The sequence below is a fragment of the Peromyscus leucopus genome, chromosome 13 (assembly GCF_004664715.2).
Source record: "Peromyscus leucopus breed LL Stock chromosome 13, UCI_PerLeu_2.1, whole genome shotgun sequence".
In the NCBI taxonomy this organism is placed as follows: domain Eukaryota; kingdom Metazoa; phylum Chordata; class Mammalia; order Rodentia; family Cricetidae; genus Peromyscus; species Peromyscus leucopus.
Genome location: NC_051074.1, coordinates 52,862,589 through 52,886,862, shown reverse-complemented (window position 1 = coordinate 52,886,862; position 24,274 = coordinate 52,862,589). Strand labels below are relative to the sequence as shown.

The 24,274-nt window shown below is 43.7% G+C and overlaps 1 protein-coding gene across 1 annotated transcript in view; it reads left to right on the top strand.

Annotated features, from left to right (window-relative positions):
- Nucleotides 1–24,274, top strand: part of Cdk15 (cyclin dependent kinase 15) — a 100,393-nt gene that overhangs the window by 30,736 nt on the left and 45,383 nt on the right. Inside the window, exons 7-9 of the mRNA XM_028885552.2 lie at nucleotides 666–789; nucleotides 2,385–2,505; nucleotides 17,102–17,195. Of these exons, the coding sequence (XP_028741385.1) occupies nucleotides 666–789; nucleotides 2,385–2,505; nucleotides 17,102–17,195 (339 nt within the window). The remainder of the gene's footprint in view (nucleotides 1–665; nucleotides 790–2,384; nucleotides 2,506–17,101; nucleotides 17,196–24,274) is intronic.

Below are 24,274 nucleotides of genomic sequence, written 5' to 3'. Positions count from 1 at the left end.
AAAAGTAAACATCATTTGTGTGTGTGTGTGTGTGTGTGTGTGTGTTTGTGTGTGTGTATGTGTGTACAGACAGGGCAACTTTGTGGAGTCAATTCTCTCCTCCCACCTTTATGTGGGTTCTGGGTATTGAACATAGGATTCTAGGCTTACACAGAGAGTACCTCTACCCATTGGACCATCCTACCCCCCTTTATTTCTTAATACCATCTAAAATATATTTCCCAGTTAGGTCTCCTGGTATTGGAGCCTGAAAAAAGACAGCAATTGTAAACGCTAAACTATCACTTCCAGGTCAACTTTGACCTGACATGCCAGCCAAGGTTATCTGTGGGGAAAAAAAAAATCATATCTTTCACATCTAAACCAAATGCTCCTAAGGAGACCTCAAGATTTCACTTGAGATTTTTAAGGAAGGGCAATTCCTTCAGTGTGAAAGGAACAAGATGCCAGGCCTGGCCAGAATCCCTTTGTTTGGGATGTAGTTAACTTGATTCCCTTGACCTTTTCCCCTCTTTCTGAACGAGTCTAAAAATCTCTCTCTCTCTCTCTTTCATCTCTCAAGAGACACTTTCACTATATTCTTTTAGAGGAATGGTTTTGATTTAGAGACGAAATCAACACACAGTGGTTCAAGTGTCCTTAGGTATGGTGTTCATTTCTTCCAGCTTTTCATGTTTCAACTTCTGCGGGGCCTGGCGTACATCCACCACCAGCATGTTCTTCACAGGGACCTGAAACCTCAGAACTTGCTCATCAGTCACCTGGGAGAGCTCAAATTGGCTGATTTTGGTGAGTCGCCCCTCAGGTCTCCTTCTGGCCTAAGAACAATGAGTCTTTTGTATGAATTTGTTTGAAGCATTGACTAGGGTTGGCCTTTGAAAACTAGAGCCCAAGAACATGATGCTGTGTGTGGATGTTAAACTGACATACAGGAAATGTGAGGCAGGAGAGAGGGAGAGAGTGGAAGTTTCTTAGAATTCCATCCAAACATCTAGCCAGAAGCCTAAAATAGGTCCTCAGATGATCCCGCTGCCGCCTTTGAGATAGTGACGTCTGTAGAGTAGACTGTACTTAGGTGCTGTCCCTATATCTAAGTGGATAATGACAGCTGTGTCAGAATAGATCAAGGCTATCCCAGGACGGCAGAACAGAGAAGCTGGCCCCAGAATGTAGTGTGGACTCCTGCATAAGTGGAAATGATACTTGGTTCTGCACCTTTAAATGTCAACATCACCTTGACTATATTCCTAGCAAAGGATGCAGACTTCCCCTATAACAGTGTCTTTCCATTTTAGCATGTATCATAGTTTATATTTCTAGTCACAGATATGTAATACAGAAATGCATAAACATATACATACATATACTTATATGTGGTTTTAGATTTTATTCTCCTTTACTAGAGAGTAGTTGAGAGTCTGGTTTTGCTTATCATTATATTCCTAGTATGGTACTAAATTCTCAGCAATTTTTTTTGATACAGGGTCTCCCCATGTAGCCCTGGTTGACCTAGAACCTAATTTGTAGACCAGGCTGGCCTTGAACTGGCAGCAATCCTCCTGGCTCTGTCTTCCAAGTGCAGGAACTGAAGGTATGCATCACCACACGGGGCTGACACATTGGTTCTAGTATTTTATTGTTGTTTGGTTTGGTCTTTTTATTCCTTGTTTGTTTGTTTTAGATAGTGGGGATTGAACCTAGGGCCTTAGGCATGCTGGGAAATTGCTCTACCACTGGGCTTCCTCCCCAGCTCTGACACTCTGGTTCTTGTGAGACAAATCTTTGTTGGAGGATGTCACATGGCATCCGGAGGACTTCGCTTTGTGGCGATGGCTCTCATCCCAATATCTGTGCATTTAGCAGATAGCCATTCACCAGCTCTCCACGGTAGAGACCCACAGTACAGTGGAGTAATGTTCTAGAAACAAGCTCCACTCAGGGCGGTCGGAGTTGTCTTCATCCGGTCTTCACCCGTCACGTGGCTCCACCGTCCTTCAGACATTGCCCAATGGCATACTCCTGTGTAGTTCTCAGCCCCAGCTCATCATGGCTCAGAGGGAAGAGAAGGGGGAAGCAGAAGCAGAACCCACCCACTAAGGGCATGACCTGGAAGTTCCACATCAACTCTGTTCATACCAAGTAAGCAAGAGTTTAGTCTCCTGACCACACTTGGCTGCCTCATCTAGTTACAGTGCAGGTCAAAATTAAGAACTCTTCTTGATGCACACACCCCAGGAGAGCCGGGTGCTTCTGGTGGCACACCCCCAGTGGCATGTTGTCCTTCATGTTGTCTGCTCTGCCATTTACTCTCCCCGTACAGTGTGTCACCATGCCTCCCCAAAAGACCCAGGATAATGAGTGCTGTCTCTGTCCTCTTTGGACAGGTCTTGCTCGAGCCAAGTCCATTCCCAGCCAGACATACTCTTCTGAAGTGGTGACACTCTGGTACCGGCCACCTGACGCTTTGCTGGGAGCCACTGAGTACTCCTCTGAGCTAGACATATGGTAAGAGCTAGTGCCAAAAAAAAAAAAAAAAAAAAAAAGAGAGACCCACGATGGCTGCCTTGCCATCTGTGTTCCGTTTTAACAGGATAATCATTATGTGTGCGTTGAAACACGAGGTGCTCTGTAATACATTTCTCACTTGATTTTTGCATTCTATGGATTTTTATGGTTAAAGAAATGATGGTCCCAAGAGGCTTGCCCAAGGCATCTTCTGTCCCCAGTGCTCTTTGCTTCACACCCTCCTCCCAGCTTTCTCCTGGATTCCTTTGCCTTTCCCCTCCTTGATCATGTGCCACCACAGACAAACATACACCCTCAAACTAAAGACAGGCAGACAGGTAGGCAGGCAGGCAAGCAAGCAGATAGACAGACAGACCGACACACACACACACATAATAAAATTAGTATCAAAATAAGGATGATACACTCTCCCCATCACAGGCTGAAGGGGACCGTGATCTGAGCCTGAGAGCTGGAGGCTTGAGGATCACTAGGGTACAGTAGTGAGTGGGAACTCTTAGACACTTTTTATCCTAGAGCAGGAACACCACATTATGGGGGTCTTACATTTCACTTACTATGTATTGGGTATTGGTGTAATAGAGTTCAGAGGGCAACACTGTCAGCCCTCTGATTTCACTATGTGAGTTCTGGGGAATTAAACTCAAAAGTCAGGCTTAGCAACAGGCTCCTTGACCCATCCAGCCATCTGTGCCCCCCACCCCACCGTTCGCTCTTCCTTCCAGAGATAACCCAGTCGTGTGGGGATCACAGTAAGGTGTATAGTGACTTCACAGGTCTAGTTAACTTCTCAAAGGTAATAGAATATATTATATATCGACCTTTTCTAGGGTCTTAGAAAATAGGCTTTATATAAACACGGACTCCATTTTTTAAAATCAATAATAGTGTTTTGTAGCACGAATATTACAGGGTCTTATTAATAAAAAAAAAAACTCAAAGCCAGGTGTTGGGGTGAATACTGGAAGATCAGAGAAGCAGAACAAGCCACAGCCACGTCATCTTGCCAATTCCTCAGCTGATCCTGTTTCCTCAGACTGGATGCCTCTCAGCTGAACTCAAAAGCCTAAAAGCTTAACCAGGCCAAAGCTTCTAGTTTCTGGTCCTCATGCCTTCTATACCTTACTGCTTCCTGCCATCACTTCCTGGGATTAAAGGCATGTGTCACCATGCCTGGCTGTTTCCAGTGTGACCTTGAACTCACAGAGATCCGGATGGATCTCTGCCTCTCAAGTGATAGAATTAAAGGCCTGTGTGCCACCATTTTCTGGCCTCTATATCTATCTAGTGGCTGTTCTGTTCTCTGACCCCAGATAAGTTTATTAAGGTGCACAATATATTGGGGGACACAATATCACCACAGTGTTTTTTCTTCAAAATGTTATTTTTAAAGTCCAGCTGTTATTTGATTTGACCATGATGAGATAGCATTTTTCTTTTTATTCGCTAACAGAAGGTTTTTTTTAAATTAATTAAGTATGGTTACTTCATTTCTCCTTCCCTTTTCTCATTCCAACCTCTTTCATGTCTCTTTCCTCTCTCCTCACTTCCTCAGAAATTCATGGTCTCTCTTTCCTTAATATATGTAAGAACATGCAGATAGATAGATAGATAGATAGATAGATAGATAGATAGATAGATGATAGACAGATAAATAGATGGATATAGACAGACAGACAGATAGATAGATATATAGATAGATGAATAGATAGATATAGATAGATGATAAATAGATAGATAGATAGATAGATAGATAGATAGATAGATAGATAGATGATAGATAGATAGATAGATAGATAGATTCTAAATATATAAATACTACCTGCTGAGTCCATTTAGTGTTGCTTGTATGTATATGATTTCAGGGCTGACCACGTGGTATTGGATAACCAATCAGGGAGCTCATCCCAGGGAAGGCTAATTTCCCAGCTCTCAGAATACCTTAGCTGCCTGTTGTTCCTGGTCTAGGAGCCTGGCCCTGTGAGATTGACCCGTCCATGTTAGCGTTCTGTTGCTGTTAGCCTTGGTCAGGTCTTGTTCTGGCAGCCATATTACTGAAACGTTATGGGGTATAGCTTCCCGGTCATTTCTAGGAGACAGTCTCACAGCAGAATTCCTGGTCCTCTGGCTCTTAGAGTCTTTCTGCTCCCTCTTCTCCGTGCATCCTGAGCTTTAGGTATAGTGTACCCACTGGGGAAAGGGCCCCTGACCAACTGTTCTCTGCATGTCTACAGTTGTGGTTTTCTGAAATGGTCTGTCTTTTGAGAAGGAGAAGCTTCTTTGATGAGGAGTGAGAGGTGCGGTTATTTGTGAATATAAGGATAAGTATTTAGAATGCAGTTAAGAATTAAGCTGCCTTAATAAAATAAGCAGAGTGGGCTCTCCTCTAAGACCCGTGGCCTCACCAGCCTTGGTAGTTGCCTAGGTTTCCAGTGCCAGGCATGGTTTCCCTATGTTAAGTAGGCCTGGAGTCCAATTAGAAAGCTGTTGGTTACTGCCAAGAAATGCGCGCCTACTGCACCCTTAGGGATAGCTTGTCTTGCTGGTCATTGTTCTGGCTCACAGGCATCACAGCTGGGAAGGACGACTGACTGCTTCCTTCCCTTGGAGGCTCATACAGCACCTTCTGGAACTAGGAAAGCTAGTCCTCAGGAGAGGAGGCTTTCAGCTCAGATCCAGCTCAGATCCTCTGGGTTCTGTATCTGAAGCACATGCCAATAATAGATTTTTTTTTTTAATGAAGCAGGTAATTTCTAAGCAGGGCTAAACTTTTAGACGTCTTGAAGAATTAGAAAATAAAGACACCCCTCCCCCCTGCCCCCCAGTGTAACCAGCTGTGGACCTCTGAGACTGGGAGCCATTTCGAGATCTGTCACCTGCTCCTCAACTGCTCTGGGGCTGTCAGCCTACACTGCTCAACTTCAAAGGCCTTCAGCAGGCTCAGGCACGCCCTGCTCGTCCTGATGCCTTCCTGCTCGTGTTTTACAGGCAGAGTGGAGCTTCTACCCGTCAATTTTAAACTTTGTTTTATTATAGACTATTTAAAACAATTATATATATACATATATATATATATATATATATATATGTAACATATATAGGTAGATCAGTGATTCTCAATTGGGGCGATTTTACCCCCCAGGGGACATCTGGTAATGTCTGGAGATCTTTGTTGTCATAGCTGGTGGAAGGCATGGGCAGGGATGGTGCTTAACATCCTGTATTGTAAAAAAGACAGCTCCCATGGAAAACATGTACGCAGTGACATCACACCTAGAACACCCGGGCAGCTTAAGAAAAGTAACACACAACCCCAACACCCCGTGCGAGGGCTACACGTCAACGCTGTCCCACGGTGGTGGGCCTCCCCTGCCAGCCTGCCCTCCACCGAAGGGCCTTCTTCCTGAGCTTCATTAGTCTGCAGCCCCTCCTTTCCCCTCCCCACTTTAGAAACAACAGTCTCCTGTTTTGTTTATATTCTTAAAAATCCTTTTAACTATTTTTGCCTACTTTTGATCTTCTAGAAATAACTGGTTCAATTACATTTATGTATTTATTGGGGGTAGGAGATGAGTCCAGCAGCTCAAATAAGAGGTCAGAGGACAGCTTGCAGGACTTGGTTCTCTCCTTCTGCTGTCTGGGTCCTCCAGGTCATCGGGCGCCATCTTGCCAGACTTACCTGTGAGCTTTGTAAAAATAGTCTTGTATTGGATTCAGTCTTCGGTGGCTTGCCTCCCCCCACTCCCGAATGTAATGAGTTCTAAGACTCATTCATTTCCTATTAATCACCATCTCAGATGTTAATGTTGGTTTTCGGTTTTGTGTCCACTCTGTTTTTGTGTTGTTGTTGTTATTGTTGTTTTTATTGTGGTGATGAGCCGTAACCCAGCTCTGCGGTTCATGTGTTCAGTTCCAGTTTCTTATGCTATCTGCCATGCCAAATTTCTTTCTTTTTTAAAATATGATATTTTATTAATTCTTTGAGAATTTCCTATGTGCATGCAGTATATTTTAATCATTTTCACACACACACACACACACACACACACACACACACACACTCCGGCTTTCCACTTACTGCCACTCAGATCCACTCCCCCAACTCCCCTCCTTACATCATTTTTTCTGTTTTTTAAGAACTCACCACATTCTGTTTATGCTGTCCATATACTCCTGGGTATGGCACCATCCACTGAGTATGGTCAATGCTAGGGCCACACCCTTCAAACCGCATCCCCAGCATCCATCAGCTGTCACTAGGTCCTCAGCTAGGGCTGGAGGCTTATGAGCCCTGCCATCTCCATACCAGCAAGTCACTGGCTTGACCTTGAACAAGTCCTGGGAACGTGTCAAATCTCTTCCTTATCAAGTGTCTATAAATACCTGGTCTGTTTCTAAGTTCTCTATTCTGTCTCACTGAGATCAGTTCTTCCATTCCTCTGCCAACATATTCATTTCCATAGCTTTATAACAATAATTCATAGTTCATAGGACAAGTCTCACCCTTCGAGAATCTCTTAAGAGGCCAGGGAGATGGCTTAGTGGATAAAGTCATCTTTCTACACTAACATGAGAATGTGAATTTAGCTCCCTAGAACCCGTGTAAAAACAAAACAAAAAGCCAGGCATGATAGCATGCGTCTATAATCTCTGTGCTGGGGAGGCTAAAAAGGTGGACTGCTCCCACCTTTTTCCCCAGGGTACTCTTGAAGAGAGAGGGATAAGAAATTTAGATAGAAATATAGAAGAGAAAGAGACAGCTAAAAACACAGGACAGCGTCGGGAGGGCCTGGGTCAATATCCACTGGCCCCTTTGGTCTCTCCTAAAGGGCTTTTTGTAGGAATGCCATGGGGTGGAGCAAAAGACCTCCCCCAGCACAGCCAAGTGTAGACCCTTCCAAACACCTGGTAACCACGCACATGGTCAAGCCATCCCCTTATGCAGTCCTGCTGGGTGAAGCAAGCTTGGATCTCACTAGGAAACCTCTGTGGGCTCCCACAACAGGAGGGTCCCTGGGATTTGCTGGTCAGCTAGGCTGGCTGAATCAGAGAACTTCAGGTTCTGTGAGGCCCTGTCTTAAAGAATAAGTTGGTGAACAGTCCAGGAAGACACTAGATACTGACTTCTGGACTCTATGGGTATCCCTACTCTACCATCCCCTGGCAACACACACACCTTACACATACGCGTGAACACCACACACATGAATGTCTTGACTCATTCCTTTATATATATATATAATTTTAGACTCAGTGTTTCCAGTTTCATAAAAATTCCTAATGGGGTTTTCATTAGAATTGCACACAATGTATAGAATATTCTGAAAATAATCGGGCTCTTCATTTTATAGACATGTATAACATATATGTATTTGTATATGTAAATGGAGAGAAAGTAAGAGAGACAGAGACAGAGAGAGTGTCTCATGTATTCATGTAGGCCAGGCTGGTCTCAGACTCTGTGTAGCTGAGGATAGCCCAGAACTCCGAATCTTCCCGCTTCTACCTCCTTGTAAGTGTGCACCGTGGTGCTTGACTTTCACGTTTTGAGCATGACCTATCTTTCCATTGGCTTAAGTCTTCTTCAAGGACTGTGCTAAGGTTTTATAGCTTCTTGTTCAAGGCCTTACAAAGCTAAAGCAAAAGCCCTTGTAAATCTCCTTTATCGTCGGTTGCTTCTCTCGGCCCTTGCACCTTGCACACATTCAGAGACATCATGTCTGGCTCCTGGTGCACCATCGGCAATGGAACTGAACGAAAGCGTTTTTCACCATCCCTGCCTCAAAGGAGCCACACACGCTGGATTCTTCTGGAATGCAACCTGGAAATGTTTTCCTTTAAGACGTTCTTTAAGAGTGGGGATGCAGCAGCTCAGCTGGTAGAGAACTCGCACAGACAAAACCCACCTTCGGTCCCCAGCGTCGGGTGTGGTGGTGTGTCCCCATAAGCTCAGCTCTGGGGCGCGGGTAAAGATGTGAGGATACAGAGTTCAAGGTCATCCCCAGCTACTCAGTGAGTTTGAGGCTGCCTGGGTGCTAGAAAACAAACCTAAGTCCTCTGCAAGAGCATCTTTCCAGCTCCCTGTTCTGTTCTGTTTGTTTGTTTGTTTACTTATTTATTGTGGCATGTAAATGTCTCGTTCCTCCACGAACATTCCCCTTTAGTCAAGCACCAGTGATGTATCTTACCTGAGTGTTGGTCTACCATCTAGATCTTGAATTCTTTATATCACTCTCTACTAAAAAGAACTAAGTCTCTTGGGAGGAATTATCTGATTTTAGGGGAGTGTAAAAGGGACTTGGAACATCTTGTTGGGCCAAAATGTTTTCTTAGAAAAATGACACACAGTAAATGGAGACATGTCGAAAGGACATGGGAAGCAGTCTGAAGACGCTTCCTCTGGTCAAATCTGGGACACTTTTAACATCAAAGTGAATTATGAGAGGAATTAATTACAGCCTAGTGAGTCAAGAGCCCATACTGGAGACAGCTGGCTTGGTAGCCAGAGGGCTAAGAAGTCCCACCCCACCCCACCCCCACTGTAGAATGCCAACTAATGACAGAAGGAGAAACGGACAAACAAAAATCCCCGATACAGTTGACAAATCGCTATTTCGCAACCCCTACAGTAGCACTTCATTGGAACGAGACTCACTGGCCCATGACTAAAAGGGGAATGTCCCGCTGAGGAATGAGACATTTTCATGCCACCAAGCAGGGCTTCACAGGTTGCACATCAATTACACAGAGAAAACAGGAACTTCAGGGCAGAGAAACTTGGCAGACCACACCTTAACAGCAGCAGTGAAAGTGAATAGAAGGAGTAATAGCAAGATGACATGTGCTTCCTACTAAGATGGACTGAGAACCCAATGGCATTCATGTGGTGCTCCAGGAGAAGGGAAGTCTACCCACCTCAGACCAAGAGAAAGTAACAGATAAGCCAACCTAAAGAATAGTCTACTAAAACTAGAGGCCTGTGATCTTCGGAAAAACAAAAATGTTTTTCTTTTGGTTTGGTTTTGGTTCAATTATTTTCCTAGTGGTGATCCTGGGACTCGAACCCTGCATGTGCCTTGCACATGCTAGGCAAGCAGTCCACCAGCACTGCATACCCAGCTCTGGAATCAGAGCTTTAGAAGACAAGACAAGGGAGAGAACTATTCCAGATCAAAGAGACGTCTCATCTACATGCAGTCCATGGCCCTAGATTGGATGCTGGGGGAAACCGAGTAATAAAGAATACTATTCAGCCAGTGAGATGGCCCAGCAGGTAAAGGCACTTGGCACATAAGCCTGACAACCCGAGTTCGATACCCAGTGTTATTTATTAAGCAGCACTGTTTACCATGCGAGGGAAGCCACAAGGCACAACAAAACCCGCTATAAGAGTTTATTAAGGGAAGGGAATAGAAAAGATGTGCATAAGTCTGTGGAATGACCGTGCAGGAAGAGAGAGAAGGAATAGGTGGACCCGCTTTTATACTTCCCCCTCCACACATGCGCATATGGGCTTACGTAGCTACACCACGAATGTATTATGTGATCACGCTGCTTGCAGATTACGTGATCAGGCAGGATTATGTGATGACGGAGGACGTAAGTGAAAGGGTATACGGCGCTAGTGGCTGGCGCTGGATACCGCAGCAGAAGAGTCACAGGCGGAAGAATCACGAGTCATGGTTACCAGAGTTAGAATGGGCTTTATTAGAGAGAAGAGGGGATAGGACAGGAGAAGCCAGGCCTGGCAGAGAGGAAGCAGAGAGGGGTGCAGAGAGAGAGAGAGACAGAGACCAAGAGGGCACATGGGCATGCACATCCAGCTTTTAGGCTGGGACGCAGTGGCCTGCTGATGACATAATAAGGCACCGAGCTACGCATACACAGAATCCTTACAGTAAGGCCCTAGGATGGCTAAGCCAGGCTGCTGGACAGCTCTGTGGCTAACATGCCCACTTTTAAGATAAATATTAAATTATAAATTAAAGTCAGGCGGCAGTGGCACACGCCTTTAATCCCAGCCCTCAGGAGACAGAGCCAGGCGGATCTCCGTGAGTTCAAGGCCAGCCTGGTCTACAGAGCGAGATCCAGGACAGGCACCAAAACTACAACAGAAAAACCCTGTCTCAGCAAAACAAAACAAAAATCATAATTATAAATTAAAATCACTACTCCCCCCACACTTGTTTGCCTAGCAAAACTAAAAAAGTAACAGAAATAGATTGGCAGGCACCGCCCCTGAGTTTTCTGCCTGTTCACTTTCAAGTCATTGCTAAGAACTGGGGGTTTACGCTGAGATCCCCTCCCGCTCACGGTTTCCTTTTCTGGGTGACAAGCGAAGGGATGGGCAGAGAGGAGGAAAAGTGGGGATCGGAGGGGAGTTCTGTTCTGCTAGGCACTGTATGCAGTCCTCCATCACTGGACTGACGGCCCTTGGTAGGGAGCAGATGACAGACAGCCACTGCTCTGTCTTAACGGAAGCAATCAGGGCTCTTTGGGAGCACTGGCAGCCACACTGGAAGTCGGGGGCCCAGGGCAAAGGCACCCAGGTCTTAGCCAGTGTTCTCTAGTCTCCTGACACTTTCTCCTGCCTGTCTTTCTCCTTATCCCTTTCAGACCTTAAAAGGTCCTTATTGGGGACTTTAAAAATCACCTATGTGGTGATTTTTGTTTGTTTGTTTGTTTGTTTTGGAGGGCGGAGAGATATTTAAATGTATGCAACATAAAACAGCATGTGTAGCCATTTTAAGTAACAATCCAGGGGCATTTGGTACATTTGTCCTGTTTGATCATCATTTCCGTCCACCTCTAGAACCTTCCATCATCCTCCTGTTGAAACGGTACTCACTAAACAGCAAATTCCCACTAACTTTCCCATCAGCCTCGGGGAACCATGGGTCCATTTTCTGCCCATCTGTGAATTCACCTGTTGAAAGAACTTCATGTAATCGGTGCTGGAATCATACAATACTTGTCCTTCCACGTCTGGCTTCTTTCATTTAGCATAATGTTTTCAAGGTGTGTCCTAGTGGACTACACTGAGGTTTTTTTTTCTTTATTAAGGTTTGCTTTTATTTGTGTGTGACGTATGTGCATATCCATGGAGGCCAAAAGAGGATCTTAGATTCCCCCAGAGCTGGGGTTATTAGAGGTCATGAGCTGCCCGATGTGGTTGCTTGGGAATAGAACTCTGGTCCTCTGGAAGAGCAGCCAGTGCTCTAACCACTGAGCGATCCCTCCAACGTGTAGCACACCGAGTTTGAAGGATGGCTTGATTTTTTGAAGCACAGGGTCCTCTCTTGGGCGTAGACTTCAGGTGGCTGCTGGCTCCCCAGTTACGGAAAGCCAAAGCCGTCCCTGCCTTATTCTGCACCGTCAGGTTTCTGGCCGAGAACTTTCAACTATAGAACGTGGCGCCTGGTGAGTGGTGGGAGATGTCATTTGATGGCCGTATATCACATCGCTCCAAATTAACTTCAACAGTAAAAAAAAAAAATAAAATACGGATTCTTCTCCCAGCAGAATTTTTATATGCTCCTTGCCTCTCTGAAAAGCTAAAAACTCCCGAGATGGTTTTGGCCCCCAGGGGATCGCCTAAGGAATTTGAGGAATCTCTTTCTCTCTTCTGGAAGAATTCGTTCATGCTTAGAATAGAGAGAAAAAAACTCGGGAGAGAGCCAGAAAATGCAGGAAACGCTGAAGCTGTTTGCTCTAACTTGACTAAAGACCAACGCTGGGAGCCGTCAACTGGCCCCTGCCAACTCGCCCTTCTGGAAGGAGGTGCTGTTCGAGGCCACAGCTCCTTGTCTCCCACCGAGACACCTCCATCCCAGAGGCTGCCTCCTCCCACCCCACTCTGGCCCCCAGAAGCTCTGTAGGCTGAAAACCCCACCGGATAGGAAAAGAGGGGTAAGAAGAGTTATAGAACGGTGACTGAAAACAGAACCAAAGAATGAAAGGAGGTGGGAGCCGGCTCCTTAGCTGGACCTGGATGTGGAGAAAATCTGGGGTAGGCCGAACAGCTCAGAGTTTCGAGACCCTGGGTGTTTTGGTTTGGTTTCTTGGATATTTGTTTGTTTGTTTGGTTGGTTGGTTGGTTGGTTGGCTTTTGGGGGGTTTTGCTGTTTTTGTTATCTTGGTTTTCTGGCTTTTTGAGACAGGGTTTCTCTGTGTAGCCCTAGCTGTCCTGGAACTCACTATGTAAGCCAGGCTGGCCTTGAACTCAGAGATCTGCCTGACTCTGCCTCCCAAGTTCTCGGATAAAAGGCCTGTGCTGCTACTGCCCAGCATGTAAGACCTGTGTTCTTAAGTTGAATAAGCAAATGAAAGCTAACACGGTTCTGTAAAACCAACTTCATAGCAGAACAACGGACTGGATTGTTTTCAGAACAACTGTTATACCCAGAAATGCCTTTCAGCTTTAAACGTGTAGCTCAAACTCATTGAGTACAATACCGTGGAAGTGTCTGAGCACTAGCCCTCTTTGTTTTAAAGAAAACATCAGATAAAATAATTAAATATTTATTCAAGTACTGATGGTACTTAACGGATCTTCCAGGTACTGAAACATAATTGATTCAGAATTTTGTTTGTCTTATGTTTATAAAGCATGTATAGAAACATATACATGTGTATATATGTATTGTATACATATGTATATAATTGCATATACCCTATATATAATATGTATATGAGTGCCCTTAGACTCTAGATTTGTTAGATAAAGGTTTCAAGCTACCTCGATTTGCAAATGGAGAATTTTAACTAAACACTAGCGTTTTATCTCTTTAACACAAAGACCTTGTGCTATATCCTAGAGCTTACACGATGGGCCGAATGTTCTCGGTCTTGCCAAAGTATACTTTATATAATTTTGCATGTCATCCTTGTGCAGAAGATAATGGATACCTTGAAACTGTCTAGCAAGAAGACTTCTTTCTTGGCTTCCCACAGTCACAAGTATAAAACACAATTCGGGTCAAGGGGGCGGTCCATCAGCAAGAGTGCTTACTTAACATTCCAGAAACCCAGGTTTGGCTCCTAGCACTGTAAGAAGAAAATACCATGAAAAAGAGACACTTTGCTTTAGGCAATGAAAGCTTTCTTGGGAGGATGGGGAAAAAAATAGGTGAACTGTAGGCTTACACTTGGCAATAACTATGTTGGGTTATTTTTTTGTGGTGGTGGGTAGATTCTGGGGGAAGGGCCAAGAGTGGTTTTGTTTGTGGTTTTTTTTTTTTTCAACTCCCACTGCCTCCCCAGAAGCCCCCATCATGTCCCTTCTGCCTCCTCATCCTCTCATACAGCCTGCAGGTCCTGCGCAGGTAGCCACAGCTGCTGGAGTGTATGAGTGCAGCCGCTATTTCATGTCCAGGAGACAGTACCATCCAACACTCTTCCTCATCCTCCAGCTCTTACATCCTTCCAGCCTCCTTTTCCTCCGTGTCTCCTGAGCCTTAGGGCAAGGGGGAGTGTGGTGATATTTTATCTGTGTCCCCCAGTAAAGTTTATCTGAGGATCAGAGAAAGAACCAGTCACTATATTAAACATAGAAGTCAGGCAATGGTAGCACATGCCTTTAATCCTATCACTTGGGAGGCAAGGATCCATATGGATCTCTGTGAGTTCAAGCCCACATTGGGAACAGAGCCAGGCGTGGTGGCACACGCCTTAAATTCCAACACCAGTTAACCATAAAGGTCTGGAGGTCTGTACAGACAGGAAGTGACAGAGCTGGGCAGGAAGAGGAAGTGATGTAGCTATGTGGAAAGAGGAAATGAGATGGCAGAACAGAAAGGCATATGGGCGTGGCACAGGAAGTAGGTCTCTTTGGCGGAGGATCTCCAAGCAGTAGGAACGTGGCTGGCTTCTTTCTGCTTTTCTGATCACTCCATTTTAACCCCAATATCTGGCTCCAGGTTTTTTTATTAAGACCATTTAGCAATTCGTCTTACAGGGAGTTTGCCAAAGGTGTCCCATTAAGGGTGGGCACGTGGAGGCCATTTGGTGACGCTGGCCACTGTGCCTCTCTTGCCCCATCCCCTACTTGGCCAGTTCTAGCAAAGGTTTTGACCAAACCACAGGCTCCTATTTTGTCCATTCTCCTCTGTGGCTGTTTTTTTTTTACATCTGTTGTCTCAAAAGACAAAAGAAGATGAATAAATCTTCCTTTCTTTTTTTAGTTTGAGACAGGGTCTTCTCACTCTGTACCCTAGGCTGGCATGGAAGTCGTTACATGGCCATGGATGGGCTTGAACTTGCAGGACCCCCGTCTCAGTCTCCTTAGTGCTGGAATTATAGGTATTAGGTCACCACGCCCCCTCAAGAACATGAATGTTTAAACATAAACTAATGGGAAACATTAAAATAATAATAATATTTCTAAAAACCCACGCCAAGGTATTCTTACCAGACACACAGACTTCATCTGTCTGATCAAAATGTTTGATCCCATCTAAAATATCTCTGTACAGCAAAAACTGATTTAGAAAAATTATTCTGATTTTTTTTTTAAATCAGAATAAAAATAGCCTGTTTCTGGAGGGATGGAGAGAGAAAATGCTTGCCAAGCTCAGTCTAATCTCCTTTCCCACAAAATCCTAAGAATGAGGCTGGGCAGTGGTGGCGCAGGCCTTTAATCCCAGCACTCTAGGAGGCAGAGGCAGGCGGATCTCTGTGAGTTCGAGTCCAGCCTGGTTTACAGATCGAGATCCAGGACAGGCACCAAAACTACACAGAGAAACCCTGTCTCGACAAAACAAAACAAAAAAACCAAAAACAAAACAAAACCAAAAAACCTAAGAATGATCCAGTGTATTAAACGCAAAAAAAGAAACAGGCCATAAAAATAGCTTTTGTCTATGTAACACCAGACGGAGCTACTCTGCAATCTTTCTCTTAACACATTCCCTAGCCTCAGACAAAACACAGGTAAGAATGAGTTTTACATTTAATTGTCAAGAAATAGGCTTTCCCCAATACAATCATTAAAAAGCAAATTAAGCCGGGCGGTGGTGGCGCACGCCTTTAATCCCAGCACTCAGGAGGCAGAGCCAGGCGGATCTCTGTGAGTTCGAGGCCAGCCTGGGCTACCAAGTGAGTCCCAGGAAAGGCGCAAAGCTACACAGAGAAACCCTGTCTCGAAAAAAAAAAAAAAAAAAAAAAAGCAAATTAAACAGAGTATGTCCAGAGTCTACAGAAAGTAAAAACTTACATATGAGTAGTACTTAAGACTGTAATTCAAATGAAATTTCTAATACATATTTAATACTGTGATCATTTATTATAAAAACATTTTACTTAAAATTTCTTCCTTGTTATGTCACAAGAATGGCAGAGTAAATTAGGGAGGGGCTGGGGAAGTGACTCAGAGGTTAAGAGTACACAGAGCCCTGTCAGAGGACCTGGGTTCCAGTCCCAGCACCCACATGGCAGCTCACGACCGTGTGCAGCTCCAATCCCAGGGGGTCTGATGTGCTCTTTCTTGCCTCTGTGGGCACCAAGCACACATTTGGTATACATACATACATGCAGGTACTCACACGTGCACATAAAAAAATTCTTTAAAAAATAAAACCCACAAACAAGAAGGTATGCTTCATTTTAAACCCCTGGGAGCCAAATGGTTGGGAGAGTGAATCAGACATGTTTAGCAACATTCTTCCAGCAGGAGTCAAGAGTAAGCTGGCAGTGTAATTGTAGAGCCAGTTAGGAGCCGGCACCCACGACTTTTGGTTCCTTTATGGCTTATTTTAAGACTTGTCACATCATCAACCTCTTAATATAGAGGATGAGGCTGTGGGTTATCACATCAGCCAGTCTGAGTCAAATGCTGACTGTGCAGAAGTTTTGAGGAACACCTAAACCAATTTATTTTATTTAATGTTCCATATTTTTGCATGTACGAGTATATTAGAAAGTAATCTACGCTTAATTAAGTTTATCACTACCCTTCCAGTAAGGAGAAAATAAAGTTTGACCACATCATAATAGGATTTGCGAAGTGTGAGTGTGTATGTGTGTGTGTGTGTGTGTGAGAGAGAGAGAGAGACAGACAGACAGACAGACAGACAGACAGAGTAAGGGTTGCAATGTTTTTTTCCTCCTGCTTTGGCCTCCCAAAGACTAGGAATCTAGGTGTGCACCACCATTCCCGAGGTTGCAGTCTTCAAAAGCATTTTTAAGGTTTTAATTGACACAGAGTAATTGTATGTAGTTATGAGGCAATGTGCTTTTCTCTCTTAATGGCACGTACACTAGCATCTTAAGCTGATAGCATCTTAGGTTTAATGATTTAAATTGGGGATTCGGGGCTTTCCCACCCCCACAGAATGGGGAGCTGGTGAGCTTGGGTGACTTAAGGTTTATAATGGAGCCTTATTCCTGGCTGGCCTTACTCCACTTTACAAAATCTCTTTGCTTTTACTGTCCTCGTTGAGGAGCTTTCCGGGCTCTGGGTTTTTAATAACACATGGCCCTATTTAACAGTCTCCCAAGTATTTCTCAGAAGGAGACACTGTAGATGTTAGGTTTTCTATGCATGGCCTCCTTATAAGTCTCTCCTTTCCTTTGCTAGGGGCGCAGGCTGCATCTTTATTGAAATGTTCCAGGGTCAACCTTTGTTTCCTGGGGTTTCCAACATCCTGGAACAGCTGGAGAAGATCTGGGAGGTAAGACAAAAATTCCTTATAAGAAAAAAGAAATACCTCCATTCCAAACTCAGAGCCAAATTTGCCTTGGAGACAATGAAGTAATCCATCTGCTCAAGACACTGAGCCGTACTTAAGGCTGTAGAAGCTATGATGTTTGCCGCAGAACAAGTTCCTATGGGATGGGTCCCATACCAGCCTGTAAGCCACCCCACTGAAGACATCTGGGTCTCCTGCTTCCTATGTTAGTAGTATTTTCTCCGTTCCCAGCAGCAGTGTCTGCCAGTACCACTTGGCCATCCCTGTGCTCCCAGCCTTCATTTTAATTCTACTGGAGATTTGGACCTGCATCTTCACCAACAGGAGACAGGACACCAGATTTTCCTAGAACCTCAGAAAACACACCTCTCATGTTAGTGTAAGGGAAGTATAGAATCTGTCATGCTCCTGCACACGAGCGTGATGCCTAAGATGCTAAAGACCTTGGTGTGTGCCCATGTGTGTGTGTGAATATGTGTGCGAGCATGGGTGTGTATAGTGTGTGCATATGTGTGTATGAATATGTGTGTGCATGTGTGTATAAATGTGTGCATGTCTATATGAATGTGTGTATGTGTATGAATGTAAGTGTGCATATTTCCATTTCTTTCCTTATTATTTTCTCCACTTCATTTGCACTGTGATATGCTTTGGTTTTCTTTGCTTTATAGTCAGTGATATAACCATACTGTCTATTTACCCCTCTTTTTTTTTTTTTTTTTTGATGATTTTTCCTATTTTGGTAAAGTATACCTAAAATTTACCAGGTTGGTCAATGTGTACCAAGTTACAAACAGATTTGATAAATTAGGTCTGGCCATCTTTTGCCTAATAGATTGTAGGTAATCATGGTGTTCTGTATATATTTTTAAAAGGCAAGAAAGGATATTAATTTTTTTAACCACAAAGAAATAACCAATGTTAGCCAAGCGCATGCCTTTAATACCAGCACTTGGGCAGGCAAATCTCTGAGTTCAAGATTAGACTGGTCTATAGAGCAAGTTCCAGGACAGCCAGGGCTACATAGAGAAACCCTGTCTTGAAAAAACAAAAAAGCAGACAAACAACAACAACAACAAAAGACCAATCTTTGAAAAGACAGATAAATGTACCCTGATGTTACCATTACACAGTGCATAGATGATAAACATCACATGGGACTGTAAGACGCCTCCCCGAGAAAGGGCAGTTGTTGCCAAGCCTGAGAACCCGAGCTCTGCCTCCAACCCACACCGTGGAAGGAGAGAACTCCCACTAATTTTCCTCTGGTTTCCACACATGTGCCACTCCAAATACACACAATAAAGAAGTGGAATTCAAAAAAAAAATCACAAAGCACCCAATAAGCACTCTGGAACAATGAAAATAAAATGAGATGGGAAATGTTACCATTTTAACAATCAAGTGTGTGGTGCACTATGGTCGATCCATTGGCACTGTTGGGCCAGCACCTCTGCCATTATTTCCAGCACCTTCCAATCACCCCAAGCAAAAGCTCTGCAGCCATGAACACAGTCCCATCGAGCCTGGCCAACTCAGCCCCTGAGAATCTCTCATCTACTTTCTGTCTCTATGAATTTGTGAAATAACAAATACCTTACATCACTGGAGTCCTATAACGTTTGTCTATCTGGGCCTGGCTTATTTCACTTAGCATAATGCTTTCAAGGTTCATTCATATTGTATGTGCATCAAAGTGCTTTACACTGGGGTTTTTATCGGTGGCTAATGCTTGATCCAGCTCCTTGTCTTCTGATGAAGATAAAAATGTACTGTGAGACACAAAGACATTGTATGTAAATTAATCACTAATATCAAACTTTATTTTGGCCACCCGGAGGATATTATGGGAAACATGGGACAAAATAGGAAACATTCATTCACAAACAAAAAAAGCTTTTTCAAGCCAAAAGACTTTCTTTCTTTCTTTCTTTCTTTCTTTCTTTCTTTCTTTCTTTCTCTCTTTCTTTCTTTCTTTCTTTCTTTCTTTCTTTCTTTCTTTCTCTCTCTCTCTCTCTCTCTCTCTCTCTCTCTCTCTCTCTCTCACACACACACACACACACACACACACACATACACACACATATACACGGGAGGGGGGAGAAACTTTTTTTAAATTTCTCTTGAGTTCTCCTATAATCCCAGTACTTGGAAGGCTGAGGAAGGAGGATTTCTGTGGGTTTGAAAGTAACCTGGGCTGTATAGCAAGTACCAGCTCATCCAGCAAGACCATCCCTGTGTGTGTGTTGTATGTGGTGTGTGTGTGTGTGTAAATATATATTTGCTTTCTTCTCTCATATACTGTTATAGAGATGTTTCAGTAACTCAGATGCTATGGTCGGCTCTCCCACGCCAGTCCTCACTCCTTGTCCGTAACCCAGAGAAAACAATTAGTATTGCTAGTCTTCACCCTGTAATGGCCCTTTACACATTTAAAGGTTTATTTTTTTTAACCTAGTTGCTTAATATTTATTGGCCATTAACCACATATAAATATTCTTCGGGGACTAAGAGAAGCAAGAAATGACAGGGAAAAAGGGAATATGAAAAATGTGTTTTTCAGTCAGAGTAGAATGATGAATGACATCTCAGTGAAACATGTGTGAACAAAGTAAACCGAGTATACTGTAAAAGGATGTATATGAAGATGGCTAATATAAACTGTAATGCTGAAGTGAGGCATGCCATTAGAATGTTTGAAAAATATCATATTCGAAAAGAATGTAAGTATATCCGTAAGTGCTATTGCTGTCTGGAGAACTGTATATAAACTGAGTTTTAAAAAACGTTTGGTGCTATTTAAACAACCACACTTCAAAAACAATCACTTTGCAATTCTTTGCGTTTAGCACAGTGCTCAGAAATCAGAAAAAGAGTGGACTAGATGTTTCCCTGGCTTGCTAGTTGTTGGTCCTTGGTGACTGCCACTGCCCCATGAAGATATTTCTGTAACGCAGTCAATGAAAGATGCTCTGCTTGAGTCTGGACATAAGGTACCAAAAAAAAAAAAAAAACAAAAAAACAAAAAAAAAAAAAACCAAGTTCTGTGGCAAAAACAAGTGTGTTTGATGAATCCGCCCAACATACTCTGCCCAGAAAACCATATTCATGCCTCTCAGCATACTAAAATAAACCAGAGACTTTGACATTTATGACAACTTATTACAATTTAAATTAAGTAAGCATATCAAAATATAATACTGGCCTGGAGTCAGAACTCATGAGTTCTGAACACAGCTCTAACTTTGGGTATAATAAAGAACATGTCTATGTCCAAACTCTCTGAGTCTTACTGTCTCTGTGCTCTGACTCTGGGAAGTTATGACTCCTGCAAACAAAATTCATCATCATCATCATCATTATTAATTATTGTTATTGTTATTATTTTGGTTTTTTGAGACAGGGTTTCTCTGTATGTCACCCAGCCTGTTCTAGAACTTGCTCTGTAGACCGGGCTGGGCCTCAGACTCACAAATATCCCCCTGCCTCTGCCTCCCCAGTGCTGGGATTAAAGGTGTGCACCACCAGTGCCAGGCACTCCTATTATTTTTTAAAAGGTTGATCTGGTGTGTGTGTGTGTGTGTGTGTGTGTGTGTGTGTGTGTGTGTGTGTGTGTGCATGTGAGTGCCCATGGAGGCCAGAAGACAGTGTCAGGTGCCTCAGAGCTGGAGTCAGATGTAATTGTGAGCTTTCTGGTGTTGGTGCTGGGAACTGAACCCAGGTCCTCCGGACGAGCAGCAAGTGCTCTTGCGCGCTGAGCCATCTCCCTAGCCCCAGTTCCTACAGTTTTAAATCATAACATTCTCCTCTGTTCGTTGGGTTTTCCCTTTTCGTTAGTTGTTTCTGGAGTTTGCATAGCTGCTTTGCTCACTGATGACTTTGACCCTGTCCCAGGAAGACAGCGCTGCATTGTTTAGCGATGTGTTGTGGCCAGATCCATTTAATTCAAGCAGATCTCCTATTGTATCTATATAGTTCCGTATCCAGAGGGAAGCTAGACAGAATTGCTACACTTGGTGCTTTGTTTTGTTGTGCTTTGTGTTGTTGTGTTTTGTGTTGTTGCATGTGTTTTTGGGTAGGGGAGGGTATACTCCACAGCATGCACGTGGAGATCATAGGACAAACTTGAGGGAATCAGCTCTCTCCATCTACCAGGTGGGTTCCCAGGGACCAAAATATGGTTGTAATTGGTATGTATTCAGGGCAGGAAGGAAGTCTTTGGAGAGTATGAGGACAGAACAGATGTGAAAGGACTGTATAACTTTAAGTGTTTTATTTTTAAACTATTGCATTTATTTATTTACTGGGTTTGTGTAGTGGGTAGCCATTCCAGCTTGGATCTGGAAGCTCCAACCCCCATTGAGACTCTGGCAACTGTCACGCCTACGAGGCGGGGCGAGGGGAGGTGCTGGAAACCTGAGAGCTGGATGGGCAAGCGCTCGCTCTGGGCGCTCTCTCTGCGCCTGGACCCTGGATAGTTGAGATTGATTGTGCAGAGCTCCAGAGAACACCGCTGGATTGCGATACACTTTCCCCAGACCCCCGCGACCTATCCATTTCAAGATTATTGTCATATTGCATATCGCACTATATATTCCTACCTCTGTTATAAATATCTTGTGTATTGTCACAATTTTGAAGTCATCGTTCTTCACCATACATTTGCTTATAGACTGTTTACCTTATTTACATGAAGCCTTAGTCCTTAGGTTATTTCGGTAGATAAGATTTATAGATTTATAGTCGCCTATGCCTGTCATCTCTATAGTTACATTAGTTAGGTTATCCAGATTTACAGATACATAGGTCAGATGGACAGGTAATCTTCAAACACTTCATAGACCTAGAGAATATGGCATTTAAATAACTTAGAATTCTGTTGACGTGAGGCACAATTGCTCCTGGCTGCACCAATTGATCCCGAGAGAATGTTGGGCTTCGAAGACATTTCCATTTGGAAGTTTGTCTTTTTGGCACAAAATGGCCTACGGGGCAAAGAACTGCCCTTGCCTTGATGGCTGACAGTACAAATGCAATGCTGTCCTTTCTGGACAAGCGGGACACAAGGAAAGCGACCACTGTACTCTGCCAAGACAGGGTAAGATGGTCTTTCAGAAATCCTGCTTCCGAAAATGGTCTGTCAGATACTCTAGGCCTGTAGCCAATTTGAATGCACCAACAATGCTGAGAAACATTAGGTGACTGTCCAGGCTGCCAGCTGTCTTGGTCTACTCTTGCAAGATTCCCGAAGTTGCTTGCATCCGTCTACCATTTCTCAGGTACCATTATGTTCCTTCTCAGGTCTTTGATGGGATTGAAGACTAGCAGTTATAGTTACAACTTAGTATATATAATATCTTAGATAGAACATATTAAGTATTAGATTCAGGTTCTTTAGGATAGGACACCTTTGAATGATCTTTATAACATGCCGTTTACCTATGCTCTATACTTCTCTGGATTTTAGAATGTGTTTCTTGCTTGATATTGTTTGCATTGGTTGTAGTTACATCTTATCTAGGTCATTATCCCTCATTATTTCTGGACAATATTTGATAACCATTCCTTTGTATATAGTCTTGTATTAGTTTAGAACCTTCTTATTTAGACAAAAAGGGGGAGATGTAGTGGGTAGCCATTCCAGCTTGGATCTGGAAGCTCCAACCCCCATTGAGACTCTGGCAACTGTCACGCCTACGAGGCGGGGCGAGGGGAGGTGCTGGAAACCTGAGAGCTGGATGGGCAAGCGCTGGCTCTGGGCGCTCTCTCTGCGCCTGGACCCTGGATAGTTGAGATTGATTGTGCAGAGCTCCAGAGAACACCGCTGGATTGCGATACACTTTCCCCAGACCCCCGCGACCTATCCATTCCTTCATTTGTAAGTCATCCACTAAATAAATCTTCCTTTTAACTACGTGGAGTGGCCTTTATAATTTTCCCCAATAGGTTTGTGTATGTGTTCATGCACGTGAATGTCGGTGGGTGCCACAGCATGTGTATTGAGATCAGAGGAAAGCTTGTGGGAATCCATTCTTGGCTTCCTTGATGTTGGTCCCAGGGACTGAACTCAGGTCAACAGATCCCCAGGGCTTCCCAAACACTAGGCAAGCTCTCTACCACTGAGCCCCTCCTGGGTCCCAATATGATGTTTTGTAATACATGACCATTATAGAACGGCCAAACAGTTACCATATGCATCACCTTACACATGTACCGTTTTGGTCATGAAGATACTTTCTAAGGTACCCATGGTGTGGATGTGCCATACTCCAGCTGCAGTAAATATAAGCCATCTCTCTGACATGCTAATTTCTCTTTTTCCCCCCGAATACATATGCAATAGGAGGATTAGGTAGCAGCTTTTTGAGGAGTGTCTGCCAGTTTCCATCATGGTTGTACTAATCCATAGTCTCACCAACAAAGAGCAAAGGTTGCCTTTTCTCCACATCCTAACCAACACCTTCTTTTGTCGTTGGGGGGAGGGCAGGGTGTTGAGATAAGGTGCCATGTAGCCCAGTCTTGAACTCCCGATCCTCCCAAGTGCTGGGACTAAGGTATGTGCTGCCATACCTGGTTTATGCCGTGTAGGGGATTGAGCCCAGGATCTCATGCACTCTACTAGCTGAGTCCTATCCTCAGCCCTTACTGGTCTTTTTTTTTTTTTTCCCTCAATAGCCTTTCCAACAGACACACAGTGATGTATTTATGGTCCTAGCCATCGTTATTGTTGTCCTAACGTGCATTTCTCTGATGATTAGTGACGTTGAACATTTTCTTCATGCCTTTTGGCCACTTGTGTGTCTTCCTTTGAAAGATGTCTATTGGAATTCTTTGTCTGTTTTTTAAATTAGGTGATATGTTCACTTGCTGTTGAGTTCTTTGAGTTCCTTGTACATATTGGCTATTCACCCTAACCAAATATATAGTTTGCAAATGTTTTATACCATTCTGTAGATTGTTTCTTCATTCCGTTGTTTCTTGTTCTAGAAGCTTTTTAATTTTATGTAACCCTACTCATCATTTTTGCTTTCATTTCCTGTGAAATAAGTTAGAGAGTCAGA